Source organism: Pomacea canaliculata, linkage group LG10 (assembly GCF_003073045.1).
Source record: "Pomacea canaliculata isolate SZHN2017 linkage group LG10, ASM307304v1, whole genome shotgun sequence".
Taxonomy (NCBI): domain Eukaryota; kingdom Metazoa; phylum Mollusca; class Gastropoda; order Architaenioglossa; family Ampullariidae; genus Pomacea; species Pomacea canaliculata.
Window position 1 is genome coordinate 23,908,695 of NC_037599.1, and position 16,245 is coordinate 23,924,939.

At 43.6% G+C, this 16,245-nt stretch overlaps 1 protein-coding gene across 1 annotated transcript in view; it reads left to right on the plus strand.

Moving 5' to 3' along the window:
* Nucleotides 1-16,245, plus strand: part of LOC112573086 (regulator of G-protein signaling 22-like) — a 53,060-nt gene that overhangs the window by 28,320 nt on the left and 8,495 nt on the right. Inside the window, 5 exon segments of the mRNA XM_025253102.1 lie at nt 741-902; nt 3,531-3,596; nt 4,616-4,820; nt 9,241-9,415; nt 9,879-9,931. Of these exon segments, the coding sequence (XP_025108887.1) occupies nt 741-902; nt 3,531-3,596; nt 4,616-4,820; nt 9,241-9,415; nt 9,879-9,931 (661 nt within the window).

Genomic DNA, 16,245 nt, shown 5'->3' on the forward strand with positions numbered 1-16,245 from the left:
CGACGACGACGACGATGACGATAATAATAATAATAATAATAATAATAGCAGCACCATTACAGATGATGGGGTCCGCTATGTCACTGTGGATATGTTTGGTTATTTCCCATGAACCACTCGCTCCTCCCGCGCACTCCTGAAATAAAAATGGTGCACATAGGGCAGGAACGATTTACGCCATGCCTGGAAATATTTCCCAGAGTCGAAAAATTTACGAAGCTCGTAAGAAATGTGCGAAGTGCCGGGAAAATTAAAAAAAAAACCAACAAACTATTCAGCGCCTGGAAACGTTTGCACAGCATGTATGCAGATGGAATATGCTGTCAATTGTCTTGGAATGCGTGAGATCCGACTCCTCGACTGTTGAAATGAAGTGCCAGTGTTTATGTGAGTGTATCACCGTTGTGGCCTGCTGTGTACACACTACATGTAATGGTGTAACCACTGTAACGAGATGTAATGGTGGTAGGGTCAGAGGTCAGTCCTACGCACACTTACTTAATGATGCTAACGGGTAAATCAAGTTACAGTTATAGCAATAATGGGGCAAAATAATTACAATGAAACTTTTAACCTGTTTAATAATGCCGACAGAACACAGTAAACTTAATGGTGGAATGGTGAATGGTGGACGAGTAATTATCTTGTGTATCGTGCGATGCACTGTTTTTGTAGCTTATTGGAGTCTTATGTACATTGTGTGTGTGTGTTTGTGTGTGTGTTCATTCACCTGCTCATAGCTGGCTGTGTTCCGCATCCTGTTTGGACACTGGAAAGACTTCTGTGAGCTGAGGCTGAAGCTGGGCGAGGACAAGGTGTTGCCCACAGTAGAGCGACTACGTCGACATGCCAAAGCCAGAGAGAAGCAGAAGCAGGCGGAACTGGAGCAAAGACTGGAACAGGTGAGAATCAGTCGAGAACATTCCCGACATTTTGTAAGACACGCCTTCCTTTGTTAGTAACACTACTGAAGAATGGCGGAAGTAAACAATGTCACGTGATCAGCGACCACCTTGTGTCGGAATGTTTTCCCCAAAGTGACACGTGACTGAATGGACAACTCTCGTCATTCAGTTCCCTTTCCCTCCTCCTTTAGACGAGCGTGTCTTACTAGTTTAGATATTTGTGATGTACTTTATCGTGTCATGTCGGTTGTCCTGAATGTTTTAAAAACCAGTTTTAAAACCAGTCGTTTTCCATTTTTCGTGGCAGTGTTTTCTAATCAGTATTGACCTCACCCATCAGGTTACCACCTGTGATGAATACACCAATCAACCTTGTTTTGCTATGAACTGCTTCACTCAATTTCTTATTCGTTCCTCCGTCTGTCGATCCCGATTCTTCCACCAGAGCCCGACCTTATCCTTTCTACTACTAAATGCCAAGCTCCAGCGCGCGGGGCTCCTGTAGGAGCGATGCTTGAAGCAGTTTCGCACTTGGCCGACTGTCTACATTCTGCCCGGGGTGTCTGGGTAGACAGCGAGTTTCCCCCCTTGCTACCCACCCCCATTAAGCCACCCTGGCACCCTCGCCTCTCCCTCCCTCCCTCCCATCTTTCTCTCCGATGTTTTGCTTTATCTTGCTCTGTGCGTCGTGCTATCACCGTTCTGCCATAACGCTAGGACACAACGGAACCTCAGCGAACGTTCGCGAACAGCTGTGTAAATGTAGCGTCACCGCTCCGCTCATTGCACGCGGCGATACCAGCGCGCGACACGCGGTGTCGCTCATGTCCGCTATCACGTGACCTCTCACGTGACCTCCCCAACCGCCAAGGTTCATCAGCCCCGACACTCGGCGAAGGGTAAAGTTGGGGTGAGGGGTGAGGGTGAAGGGCTGTCCGTGTTGTACACTTCCTAGGGCATGATGGGTAGGGGCTTCTTTTGTACTGTTTATGTAGACTGGGGTTAGACATGGCAGACATGAGACGTGAGGTGAAAATAAGAAATTAAGTTTATTGTACACATGGCGGTGTAGGGCATGCTTTTTTTTTTCAATTTTAGGTTTACATATACATCACTTGTTGTGAAACTGATACCCTCTTTTAACTTTTGTTTTCGATGAACGAGGGTCTAGTTGCAGCTGCGTTTACAGCTCGATGAACTGCGTCTAGCTATGTTTACAGTCCATCAGGGACAACAGCAACGACGATGTAGCCGCCATCCTACCCTCTGTTTCTCCCAGATGTCTCCCCTGTTGGGAGGTGCACGTGACCAAGCAGGAAAAAACCAATCAGTAGACTGACAGGAATACTAAGCATGGTGAATATGGGAACCCAAAACATTAGAGTATGTATACCGACAACATTATGTATACCAACATCGATACGAAGACCGACAACATTAGAGTATGTAGGTGACAGCACCGGAGTTTGAACACGGACCAGGATGGACTGAACATTTGTCGTTATCAGTGAGTGCGACTACTGGAGTTTCTTGCCTATACACTCCGACAACTCTGGTGTAGTGTTCACAGTGGCATGTTGACAAACAACATTTGTTTACACTTTCAAACAACAAAGCTCCAACACTGCCACACAAGGGCTTTGCGACTCACACTTAATCACCACAGCGCCAGGCAAAAGGCAGGAAGAAAAAAAAAAATAGACGTTGGTGTGTGTGTGCATGGGTGTGTATTCATACATCTGTCTGTGTGTGCATGTGTGCGTATTCATACATCTGTGTGTGCGTGCACACAAACATCAATAAGTGCCAGAGGCAGTGTTGGCTCGCGCGCCTACCCCGGCGGAGCTGAGCTGTGCGACGAGTACCCGAGGTCGACTGTTTTTCCAGAGGTTTTCTGGCGCCGGGTGTCTGTTCCCCAGCGGTTTTCAGCAGATTAAACCTCCATTACCAGTCTATCGCCACTCAGACTGCGACACGCCTTTTTGTAACTGCCAGCCTCTCTGTCTGATATGTTAAAAGTTATATCTCCCACCTCTCTCTCCTTCCCCCACCTTGTTTTCTGCCATTCTAGTGTTGGAGACATCACTGGGTCTCAATGCTCACCCAATCTTTTGTTCTGGAACCTGCGTCAGGCGCTCCTTCTCTCAGCCTCTCCACCCGTGCGGCGCCGCCTTTGAAGACAGGATGAAAGCTCGGCGCTTGTGTTCGTGTTGTCAGTCCGGCCACCCGAGGTGAAGCACCCTGTACCAGGCGTGTAGATATTTCGAGAAAGACAACAGAGAAATTGTTGTTTTGTTTTGTTTGTCAGCGTTCGCCAGTGTTTGGAGGAAAGCAGGCGCGGAGAAAAAGAAAGAAGAAAAGACAGCAGCAATTTTGTCAGTTTGAAACACTCGTACACGGGATAAATAGCTAATCTCTCTTATTCTTCTCTCTTTCACACTGTCACTCATTTTCTTATTCTCATTCACTCATTTTTTCTTTCATTTTTTTTCCTTGTTGACATTTTTTATGATACACTGGGGGAAAAACCAAACACAAAAACCTAATAAAGACATGTCTGTGCCTGTACCGATGTATGGAAGTATGCAAGTAATATAATAATTTACACATATTCACAATGTATAGGTCGAGCTACCTCCGATGCCAGCGTGGAAGCAGACCCCAATGTTCGCTAAATTCGCTCCTCCAAAGGTATTGGATGTTGTCATGGCATGGTGTCATGGCATGTTGTCATGGCATGTGGTCACTGCTTGTTTGCTTGCAGTTCTCTCTCTCATCATATTTGTGTGCTCCAGCTTCACAACTAATTGCCTGACTTTGCACCTGACTTACTGACCAGGTAACCATGCACCCGGGGTGAGGCTGCTGTCCGAACATCACTTGCTGTGGTGGCGAGCATTGTAGTCGTCTCAACCTGACTCCGTCAACCACTTCCTTCTTTCCTTTTTTTCTTAGATTCCACACTGAAAATGTTCGACACATCTAATCGAAATCGAAATTGTTCCAGAGGAGAAATATCAAACTGTTTTGAGTCTATTTATAATTTTAACTGCTGTAAATAAGTTTGTTATTGCTTGTTATGATGCTTTAGATAAATGAGTGTTGATGTCAGTGATGTAAACTTCCCTTACCTCACCCACCAGTCGTCGGAGTTTTTCTCTTAGCGACGATAACTCTGCTTGCTCCTCATCACTAACTTGAAAGAAGAATAAAAAAGAAAAGCAGATGAAACGAGCAGCGAAAGCAAGGGTCAAGTGTTTATCATATCAACCACTCATTGTGTTGTGTGTTTATGGAACCAACCACTGACTGTGCTCACTAAACCAACCACTTATTGTGTTGTGTGCTCTCATCAAACCAATCTTGTTACCGGTCTGTGTTTTTTGCCAGATGAACTACTTACTGTTCTGTGTGCTTACCGAACTGACGTTTGACTGGCGGGTAGCTGACTTTTAATGTTTGACAAGTGTGAACTGTTACTAACTTACTACTATGAGGTCAAAGGTAAACGAACAGTAGACATCCTCATCTTCAATTTGTATTTTTGTCTATTTTATCATCAGTCCCTAGTCGAGAGATCACGACAAAGCGTCGTTTCCTGTTTTTCCACTTTCAATGATATATGTTATATATTCTACATTAAGCCCCTCCAGAAACAAAACCCCTCGCTAGGTTCACTATACAACTCTGACGTCACACTTCCGGTGCAGGAAAGACTGCGCGCCGCCAGTGCAGCAGCGGACAGCTTGCTCCACGATCCTTTCGCCTCCCAGGACAGCGAAGGGGAGGTGGAGGTGGCGCGCGACAAGGGGGAGAAGATCGAGTTCTCCTACGCCAGCTACATGCGCGAACTTCATCGCGAGGAGCTCCTCAACAACATCGACGAGAGCATCTTCAGCTCCCTCACCGACTCCGGTGAGTACCTTCAGATGATTTGTTCTTGGGAACACTCGTTGTCTGAGGAGTGTTTTCAGAGCCAGGTGCATGCTGTGGAAACTATTTTTATTAGTAGAAGTATAAGATAAAGAAATGTGAATGATGGATGGTGACACAAATATGAAAGGCAAGCTTGTTCGGTGGGAAAACAGTCACATTCCTATTACTATGAACGCTGAAAACAAAGTCATGTTATCATCCTCATCAAACACAAAAGTATCATCGACTACTGCGCAAAGGGAATACACTCTAGTATCTTAAAGAACAACACGAGCACTCAGCGAAAATCGCTGGAAATAAAGTGTAAAATATCACTAAAATATATTCCGGTGGTATTTCATGACGAAGAGGCACGAGAAATATTATATTAATGTTTTAATCACACCTGGATTTGTCTAGAAAACAGGAAGTGATGAAAGAGCAGAATTTCTAAAAATAGCACCGTCTGAATGAGCCAAATTCGAAGAGAAAAGATTCAATCCTCGGTAATGGCAACCAGCAACAAGACAAACAACCCTCGTGTTGTCCTTTAAATCTTAATCATCATCACAAGTTGTCGAAAAGGGTAATTCTTTCCATTTTTCCTGGCTTTCTATTTTTATGCGAGCGTTTAATGGCTACAGACTTTCATTTTCTCCACATTGTTTACCTCGGGGCATGTGTTGAAGCTGGACATTAAATGTAGCATTGCACACCCATATCAAAAGATACGACAGTAGCAATGTGTGGGGTGGTAACGAAGGCAGCAATAAATCAGACTAGAAGAAAACAACTTACCATTTCTTGTTACTCAAACTCCGGGAGAAAATTAGTCCTAATGTAGGGAGGCGGCATTGCACGTGCATCTCGCCAACCACCCTCCCTTTTCCTCCCTGTTCGCCCCTCTATGTTTGTCTGAGTTTTTAACATCGTTCCTTCCTGTTCTTATTCATCTGTTTGCTTATTCCCTTATATTTTTCTTCCTTCTTACTTTTTTGTCCTTTTTAAAAATTCTCTCTCCTTCAGAAGCAAACAACACGAATGCTGACACACTCATTACATCAAGAGCCTAAAGCTATAAATGCAAACAGCATGTAAACAAGTAATAAGGAAGAAAAATAAACACCGAAGCACAGGAAGATATAATTTTGCAGGGGTAAACTCGAACACATTTTGCATTTATAGGAGATATAAATTCACATCGTGAAACTTCAGTGAAGTTTATAAACACTGAGTGTATACATTTACACAACAGTTTACAATACAAACGTGAGATAAACTCACTTTTCTAAAAATAGTTTTACCAACAACTAGAAACATATACTTTATGAAGTTGTGAAATAGTTAAACAAAACATCTTTACAAATATCTGTGAGACTGTGTTGTGATGTCCCACACTGGACATGAATACACTGAGAGTATCACTGGATTGCCAGAGGTCGGCATTTCCACAGAACTCAGGCCTGATTCCCTCCTCCCATCTTCCCCATCCTCCCCATCCTCCCCATCTTCTGGTACTTTCAGGGAGTCAATGGCGGAGTTGGTCGTGTTTCCCGCTGTTGTTGTTGGCACCGCCGTACACAGGTATCATCGCAAATCTTTGTTGTCTATGTTGTACCTGTGTCACACATGTCTCGCACATTGTCCGTGTGAAGTCGTGAAGAGGACAAAAAGAAGACTTTACAGAAGATAAACACGTTTTTATTTTTTTTTTCTGCCGATTATCCGCGGAGCTAGCGGCCAGATATCATCTGACGATGATCTTTCAAAGGCCGGTAACTGGAGACAGGGGAAAACCGAGTGTGACAGGAGTGCTAACAGATAAATAAAATTTTATTACCTCAAATCCGTTTTATTTGTAGTTCACTTGGGTCATGGTGCTCCTATTCCACGTGTCGCTGAGCAAGAAACCTCTTTGTGACGAGGATTCGCGCGGTCTCAAGTTAAATTCTAGTCTTAACACATATTTTCTTTTAATGTTTAAAAAATGTATTCTGTGATGTACGTTAGGCAGATGTCCTGCTGCGCATGTGCAGGGTATTGAAAGGGGCTCCCCTCCCACTGGATTTGTAAATACGAGAGCCGTCCTCTCCCACCCCGTACCCCCTTAACACCCGACTCACCCTGGAAATCGGTGACGTGGAGAATTGCGGGCGCCCTACGAGAATAACAAACAAACAAACAAACAAACAAGTATGGTAGCTGTATCTGCAGAAAAAGCTTTACAGTAAATAATGTATTTTTGCTAAACATGGCTATCTTTAGGGATGTACAGATTAGATGTGTGTGTAAGTGTGTGTGTTTGTGTTTGTGTTTATGTTTATGTTTCAAACAGCTCCGGGTTTTCCAGGTAGCTCATCTGTATGTTTCTGCTACCGTCCTCCTGTTTCTCGCACTTCCTCATCGCGATACACGATAGGTCTGTTGTATATCCGTTAGGGATTACCAGGTTGTGTTGCGAAATTCCACGCAACCACTCCTTGAATGTCTCTTCTGACCTCGAAAAATCCGGTAGTCGTCTTCAGCGAATCCGGATGTTCTCGACTCCACTCAGAGACGCTTCAGTTGACGACTCAGTTGTTGGACAAGGTGTCAGCCCCCTTCCTCCCTTCCCCCATCTGAGCAAGGTGTGCATCCTCCACTGGCACAAACTGTTACAGAGTTCCTCCTCCACTGGCACAAACTGTTACAGAGTTCCTCCTCCACTGTAGCAGATTGTTACAGGGTTCCTCCTCCACTGGCGCAAACTGTTGCCTCCACAGTCCTCAGGGTGGATGTATGCCAAGCTGGATGCTAACGCCAAGCAGTCAGATTACATGCGGTAGTAAAATTCCAAAATAAAAGAAAAAAGATCATTGAGCTTTAACTGGTTCCATGTATCCAAGAGGATGGAGGTCGGGGAGAGAGGATAGTTTTCAAGTAACTGACCGAGTAAACATCAGACCGATGATGGCACTAACCTGCTGTTCCCGAAGTAGTTGCACATTGTGAAGCTGAGGACCTCTGGGAGGGTTGTGCTTCTTGTGTACTGAAATGTATGTTGCTGCTTGGCATTACCGAGATTGAACATATTTCACGAAGCCGTTCTTCCTGCGTTATTTATGTGCAATTTCCATGGGAACTGATTCGCCAAGCTGATAAGGGACGAGGTGGCTCAGCTCCATGACTGATGTTTTCCCGACAGAGGGGGACAAGCTGAACACCATCTGGACCGGTGGGCTCGTGCGTATGCGTGCGTGCCAGCGTGCGTGCAAGGCTTAATGGTATTTGGATGGACTGATGGATGATGGACGAATGGAAAGATGGATCGATGCGTGGGCGGATTCTTCGACTCCTTCGCTTTTATTTCTTTCATGGGTCTGTGGTAATTTTGTCTTTATAACGCCATCTGTTGGGGGGCGGATGAGTCTGAAAGCAGAGGGAAGGGATAGATATTGTACAGACATGTTATAAAGCATAAGGGGACCATCTTGCACTCAGCGGGTCCTGGCAATGGATGCCACAAGCAATTTTAATGAATCAGTGAATTCACGTGATCAAGCCAGTCTCAGAGAAGGCGTTCTCGTATGCGTATTCGCTGTGGACGATCTGCCCAACCTTGACCGAATTCTACCTGTAAATACAAACATTGCAGCTTTAGTTGCTTTCTATAAATTTCTGTTGAACACAGATTTTGCATTTATCTGTAACATTTAATGCACATTCGGTGGATTTGTTGTTGCAACTGTGCTCACCACAAACGGAGGTGTCTGTGGTCTGTTGTAAAGGACTGTCTTCTGAATGTTCTCGAATGTTTGACCGACTTTCTCAGCGTCGTGTGTGAAGGTCGCAGGAAACCAATAATTTTGAGGAGAATAATCGAGACATTGGAACTTTAGTCAACATGGTAAACTAACTCCTAACCTGTTTGTCGATGCATTGCCGATACATTTGTCCAAACAATGGGATTTGGGGGCTCTTGGTGGTTGGATGCTTAGCACTTTGCCTGATTGAGACCGGCCATCAAGCATTTGACATATCGAGGAAAGAGCAAGATGGTGTACAGGTATTTTTTTATAATTTATAAACATTGATAATGGAGGTACTGGAACGGGTGGGGAGGTAGTAGGTGGAGAATGGACGCAGCTCATCATCATCGTCATCAGTTTCTTCTGCTTCTCTTCTTTTATGATCAAACACAGCGATGGTTTGACTAGGAACGTAGCATCTGGAAGATTATTTTATTTGCTTCAAAGGAATTGCTTTTTGTGTTTTTGTGTTGTTGGTTTTTGTTTTTCTTTTTTTTTTTTTTTTTTTTTTTTGCCGGCTTCCTTGTTTACAATTGAAGTAACTGGAATGAAGAAGAGAATTGACATAAAAATAATAAAACGATATTTTGAATAATAAACATTTTTTATCTGAGTGTTTTCCTGTTTTACAGGGTCGTCTAAAGATATGTCTCAGAACAACATCAGCGGGAAACACCAACAACTTCAGAATCTAGTGCAGCAACAGAGTCTAGAGCGCATGGACGCCAGCAGCAGTCGACTGGTGGAGACGGAGAAAGCCCGGATGAACCTTCCACCTAGAAGCAGTCAGTCCAGAAGTGGGCCGAGGTCAGTTCTCAGTAACCTTTCGACGAGTTCAATGTTTTAGTAAATATCATTTTTTACAGTGGTCTTGTCATAATATGGCTACCAAAATATCTTTCTTTCGTTCGTTTATCATTCGATCAACCGTTCGTCCTTTTTTTTAATCGTTCGTTTCTTCATTTCGTTGATCGGTCGTTCTTTCGATGATTGTTTCTTTCTTTCTTTAGTTCGTTTGTTATTTGACAGACAGACCTCTGACTGACTAGGTTTCATGAAATTTTTGTTTGTTTATTTCTATCTATTGTTCAAAAGATGTGCAAGAACTAGGATTCGCTTTGAAGGTAGATAAATGTACAATGAGGTGTTGTCTCCAGTGTTGGTTCAGTCATGGCCTGTGATGTATGTTGAAGGCACTTACTGTTGTACTCTATCTGTTATCAACCCAGCCGTGACCTCAGGTTAAGATATTTAGGTTTTTCTGTTTCAGAAAAATTCAACAACAGGAACTCTTGCAGAAAGAGGGACTTCCGTTGAGAGAAGGTAACTCAGTTTTTCATTCTTCTGTAGAAAAAGACGGATTCCAGACGTTAAATAAATTATTTTATAAAGCTATATAATTTTTATCGCATTTTCCACTTTGCAATAGGCGCAAACACTTTACATAGCAAAAAGTAAAATATACAGCTACACACAATAAGTATAACACACACACACACATACATATAGACCAAATCATATAAGAAATATACAAAAATATCAAGGGATAGACAACTCGTGTCTTTACTGTTTCTCACAAGTCTTCTTCATCTTCTCCATCCTCTCCTTCACTTCCTTAATTTTTCCTATTCCCTTATTTTTTTCCTCCTTCTCTCCGTCTAAAATGTCTTTTCTTTTCCTTAATTCTTCTTCTTCCTTCTTTTAATCTCTCTCTCTCTTACTTTGTCGTCGTTGCACATTGTAGCTTGTTTCTTTCTTATCTCCCTTTATCATGGCGTATCCCTCATTCTGGAGTACGCATTGCGAAGTGTCCGCGAGTCACTCAAGCGTGTAAAACACTATTGTGATCACAACCTCGTCAGATTTTATCCTAGCGTTTGTTTTTTCTTTTAGGTGTCTTTCAGCGGCTGCTTTCCTCTTGGTTTCTCTTTCCTCTCACTCTCCCCACCCAACCACTTCCCTCTACCCCACCCTGAGTCCACCGGTCCTCGAATACGAGAAAGAGATGTGATGATGAGCTTGTGATTAAGAGGATTACAAACATGTCCGTTGCAACGAGTAGCATGTGAAGAATACTTAACGAATTCATCAAATGCCGCAAGAAAGCTACTTTACAACTGTCGTCCGACACAAACACACGATTGTCGGCTGACAACAAAGCTCCCGCGTGACTCACCTGTCTGACGTCATCGCTCGGACATTACCTGGCGCATCGGTAGACACAGACGACAAAGCGTTCACACCTGGTTAGTCATCTGCATTTCGCTCATTACAGGTAATTATCCCGCCTTCTCGTGGCGGGTCGGTGACGCATGTGTACAGCGTTTCTCACAATACCCATGGATCGTCGGTTCAGATCTCGATTCCCGGCAGACCTTTTTTTTTCAATTTTTTTTTTTTTTTTTGTATGTTTTATGGCTTTACTGGGATACCGATGGTTGGAGGCACCCGGTTATGATCAGTTAACAAGCTTTCTCATCTGTAGAGACAATCTGTAGAGGGAATGTCCCTCCACTCCGCTCACATTTCCCCATTACAGAAGCTCAGGTAGTAACGGTGTAAAAATCAACCTACCAACCAACTTGCTTGCTCTGCCCCATCTTGCCTACCACCCCGTCCGTCTTTGAACCCATCCACCACTCTCCTGCTGTACCCGGCTTCCCACATCCACGCATGCGCACTCAGCTGGCAGCTGCCATGTTCCCCTCGGCCCTGACCTTGCCGATAAGACGTACACGTAGTGCGAGGGAACTCGTAAATCTAGCGATTGTTCTCCCCCGCAGAATTACTGGTCCTTTCATTGTTAAGACCGGGTGTTCCCACCCCTCAAACCACACACACACCCCTTCCTCGCTTTCACTTTTCTGCCTCTTCCATCTTTTTTTTCCTCCCTTTATCCTCGTCCAGCCATGCGAGTGCACGCCCAGCTTGTTGATACTGGCGCTCGTTCTGTGAGATAAGTTCTGGCACCAGCGGCTGTCTGTATGTGGGAACAGTATTGTTCCCCCGCGTCTGTGCTTTTATTTTATTTATTTTTAATCACACGAACAGCCTTTGATGTACAGAGCTCAATGATGCCATTCAATTATTTTTGTTTATTTATTATATTTTATTTACACATTGTTTCTTCTGCTTGCTGGTTTGTTTTTATTTACTTTGGGATGCACGTGTCTGTAGACATGGTTTCGCGATGTTGCAAGCGGCCACAGCGCCCAGACTTCCAATCTCTCTTGGAAAGACATCGTGGTCGTCCATAAGGTTGCTGCTTCGTCAGTTTTCCACCTGGAACGACAGGCAATGGGCTTTTTGCGATGAGGGAAGCTCCGAGGGGATTTGCTTTTGATGCGAAGCCGAGGTCGTAAAGACACACAAGCTCGGTCCCCGACGCTCGAGAAAAAAACACGAGAATCCTTTTTGCGCGTGCGAGTATGAGGCAGACGTCTGTTATATTTTATGATAATCGTGATTTTATTGTTTGGCTGCACCAGTAAACAGAGCAGCAGACATCAGTTTTATACTTCGTGTGAAAAGTAGTGGGTGGGGAAGTCACGTGATGAGAATACGTATGAAACGCGCTGATTCTGGTTGGCAAAGTCCACCTTGTCTCTCCATCTTTAATCTTCCTCGTTGCTTTTTTATTTGAGGTGAGTGGCGAGAAGGGGTGGTCGTATGTTAGATAAGTCATCGTTATCATTATTAACATCACTGTCACTTTCATCAACAATCTGTCTTCTTTCAATCGTATCGTATGAAGAAGTGGAGGTGGTTGTCCTTACGGTAGTGCGCAGAGAACAAGGTGTCAGGACAGTTCAGAGGGCTAGGAGAGGATAGAGGGCTAGGAGAGGACAATCCAGAGGGCTAGGAGAAGGTAGCATGGAACGACTAGTAGAGAACAGTCTGGAATGTTTGTAGAGGAATCAGAGAATAGTGCGAGATATCAGAGGAGAAAGTAAACCGAGTTTCGGCATCCACTCACTTCCCTAGCCAGAACAACTCGGGTGGAGATGCCTATCTAAACGGAGTCACGTGAGCTCTTGCCCCACCCCACTACCTCATATACCCCTACCCGTCATCGGGCACTTCAAACTAGGGCAGATCTATTGTGAAATAAGGAGGAAAATGTTTTCTTATTGTCACTGACTTTCAGTCATTTATCTCGCCATGTGTGAAGTTAACACTTGTTCAAAATTTAACACTAACTTTCCTTCTGGTGACCCCATGTTCCTTGCATGTTCCTTCCTGGTAATCCATGTAATCCTGGATGGTGATTTTGTTATCATTTGTTATGTGTTCCTAACTAGTCACACTGGTGTTCCTTATAGACCATCTACGAATTTTCGTTTGGTGATGTTAGCTCCCCTTTGTATTGGGGCTAAAAAGAAAGATCGTCCGTCCATCGCAAGACGGCTTCAACCACTTCTAAGCAAACCTGAGTGAAATATGAGTTGAAAGTTGGCAGAATACCAGAACACAGCACTGTGTCAAGTTTTTCTCGATACTGCGTTGTGATTTATTTAAAGAAGACAAACTGTTTAGAAAAGCGCACGCGGATTGAGGTAAATAATAACTTATGGATGCATGTCGGGGCCTGGAGGCTAACGAGGCGCCATACCAGCAAGTCAGTCCTTGTAGCACAAAAATGAAAACTTTTCCAAACACAAATAAGAACTGCAATGATCACAGGCTTGCAGTCATTGACCGAAGTAGACTTTTTTGCTCAGATTTTGTAACGAGCTAAATTTAGCTATTCAAAAATGTTTTGCGCTCGGGTTTGCCTTTAATCTCTGAAGTTGCCTGTGATAGGACTTGGCAGTCGAGTTAAGAGTTTTGTCAGTCTTTGCCGCGGCTCTACATTGTCAGGAAGATTAAAATAATAATAAAGTGTCTATTTTTTGGTTATTTTATGGAAATACTTACTCCACGTGCTTTGAGTTATTACTTTTCCACCGCAAATTGCCGCTCGTCGCAGGTCTGCCAGCTTGCACAATCATTTGTAACGGCTTTCAACAGAGAAAGCTTTCTTGACTTTTATCAAAATGGCATCAGCCGCGAACATGGAATACGAGGGTTTCGAGGATTAATCAACTTAAAAAGCAAGTGGCACAAGCATATTGAAGCATGCGGCGCAGACTGTTTGTAAAATTGCTTTCAAAAAGCCAGAGTTGTTTTTGTGGCTTCAGTGAATGTCGCTCTACACACAACTCCATTACTAGCGGTGCTGACACGACTTGATAAGTGAGATGAGATACACAAAAAAGAAAACAAAAATAGAAACCTAGAAATGGAAGGAGAAAGGTTAAAATATAGCTGCAAAACAGGACAAGAAATTGCAGAAAGCATAAAGTGCATGCAGATACCGGGATAATGTAGTCGAGTTCACCATCGAGGGAAAATAGAGTTTGTACACGTTTAGCGCTCCATAAAACGAGCATCAGTCGACTGGTCATCTACAATTTACACCGAGATGAAAAATATCAGGTTTGTATCTATCTGCAGTTCCTCGATATCAATCTTTTATTTTGCTCCTCATTTTGTGTATCACCGCAATGGTCTTCCTTCGCACTCTTCCTCTTTTTCCATCTTTCTATCCCTCTTCCTCTTTTACGGATTTTTCTCTGGGATCATCGACATCTTATTCCAGCAATGTAAGCTTTCTATTCCACGTTAGACACACGTATCTTCCGTGCAGGACAGTCTACTTTATTCTAGACACGTGTTTGCTCCACATTATCTTCCATGTTCGACACATCTTTACCCTCTGCTAGGCTCCTTAATCTTCCATGTCCCTCCTGTATTATAGGCTAGACACTTCTATATCCATGTAGGACTCGCCTATTCATGTCCTCAAGGCTGCAGTGTTGAGTGATCTGTGTGTAGCCCTCATCCACATGTTGGCGGTGAGTGCTTGGGGGAAACAAAAGAAACAAAGAACACGAAACCTGAGGCTGGTCTTGTCTGATGCATGACAAGGTCGAGATGAAAAGCAATGGCCACATTGTAATTCGTTTCATTTCGGATGGATTTCTCACACAACTGTTCGAGAGAAATCCAACCTCTACACCGAAGACATCATCAGGTATTACTTCCTCACTACATGTCACATCGTGTGAATCTGCCTTTAGGTAAACAGCAGACTGTGTGCTCAAACTGATTTGTGATTATGACCAGTGAGAGCAAGGATGGAGAAAATCATTGTTGTGGTGGTAGTGGTGATGATGATGGACACCTGCTAGAGATCATTACTACGGAATGATACAGTGAACAGCTACCTTTCATTTTACGTTTCACGACCAAAAAAAAAAAAAAAAAAAAAATCGAATTCCTTACTCATTTAGGCATCCTGAGTCGTATTCGTAGCCATGACTACATCGAGCTAATCTTATCTGTACTTACACAATCTCACCGGCATTTCTGTGCCTCGAAGAAGGAAAAAAAAATATACAAGAGATTTCCTTGAGACAACCTGACCTGCACGTCTGGGCTCGGAGACGATCTTTCCGATGTAAACGCAGTAAAACCTGCTCAACTGACAAACACATTTCAAAAAAATAAAAAATAAATAAAAACTGTTCTTGAATATCACACAGACCACAAAGTATTCAGCGGTCTGAGGTTAACTCAGCTGTGCAGACTTTGAAGCAGGCTGCGTGTGTGGAGAAAGGACTCCTTGTCACGTGATGGAGTCATCCATGCACAAACATTGCAGCAGGTGGAAGTCGGGGGCCGTCTTGTCGCTGGCGATTTTATCTTGAGACGTGAGTTCTGCTCACTGTCGATATCTGATATCGATTTGTCGTCTCCTGAGGTCGAATTCCACACAGATGGCGGCTACTTGACCTCCTTGTCGTGCCACATCGGCGACTGCGAGCAATGAAGCGAGAAACCGTGGAATGCGCACGTGCAGCTGGTGTGTGAGTGAGTGTGTGTTGGAAATGGAGCGTGAGGGCGTGTAGACGGCAGTGCGTGCGTGCGTGCAGCTCACGGATGTATCTGTGCTTTTCAGCCGGCGATGGTATCTCATCAGCATCTCCTGCTGGTTTATATTAGTCACACGTGTTTCACATGCCGGAGGGAAGGGGAGGAGTGTAATAACAAATTAGTATTTTTTCCGATATGACGATCACAGAATAACACACGCTTTTAATTCTAACTTCAGATACACCGGCTTGTGATAAGAGAGAAAAAACAAGTCGCAGGAACAAACTTTTTTGTTTTATTTGCTTCGTTTGAAAAGGGAATGTTATCTTTTTAGTTTCTTTTTTGCCACTTGTTTAAGCAACACTTGGCAGAGTTGTCTGTACACCAAAGGAATTGCATGGAACCATTTCTGGTCTCATGATGCTTCCTGTAGTCTGTGTCAACCTGCATATTGACAACCTTTGTAAGGCTAAACATTTGAATGGAAATCCTTGCACTAAGTGACACAATGAAACCAAACCGCAAGACGATCTGGAAGACAGTTTTATTTTCTTGACAGTAATTTTGTAGTAACAATAATAACAACAACAATAATAGTTCTACATGTTTCGTGTCGCCAAATCGTAAAACGAATGCAACAAGTGAGCTGCATTTTTTTTTCTCGCTCCATATGCCATAAACATTTAGAATGCAACTGATGTCTGCTGATACTTTCTTCT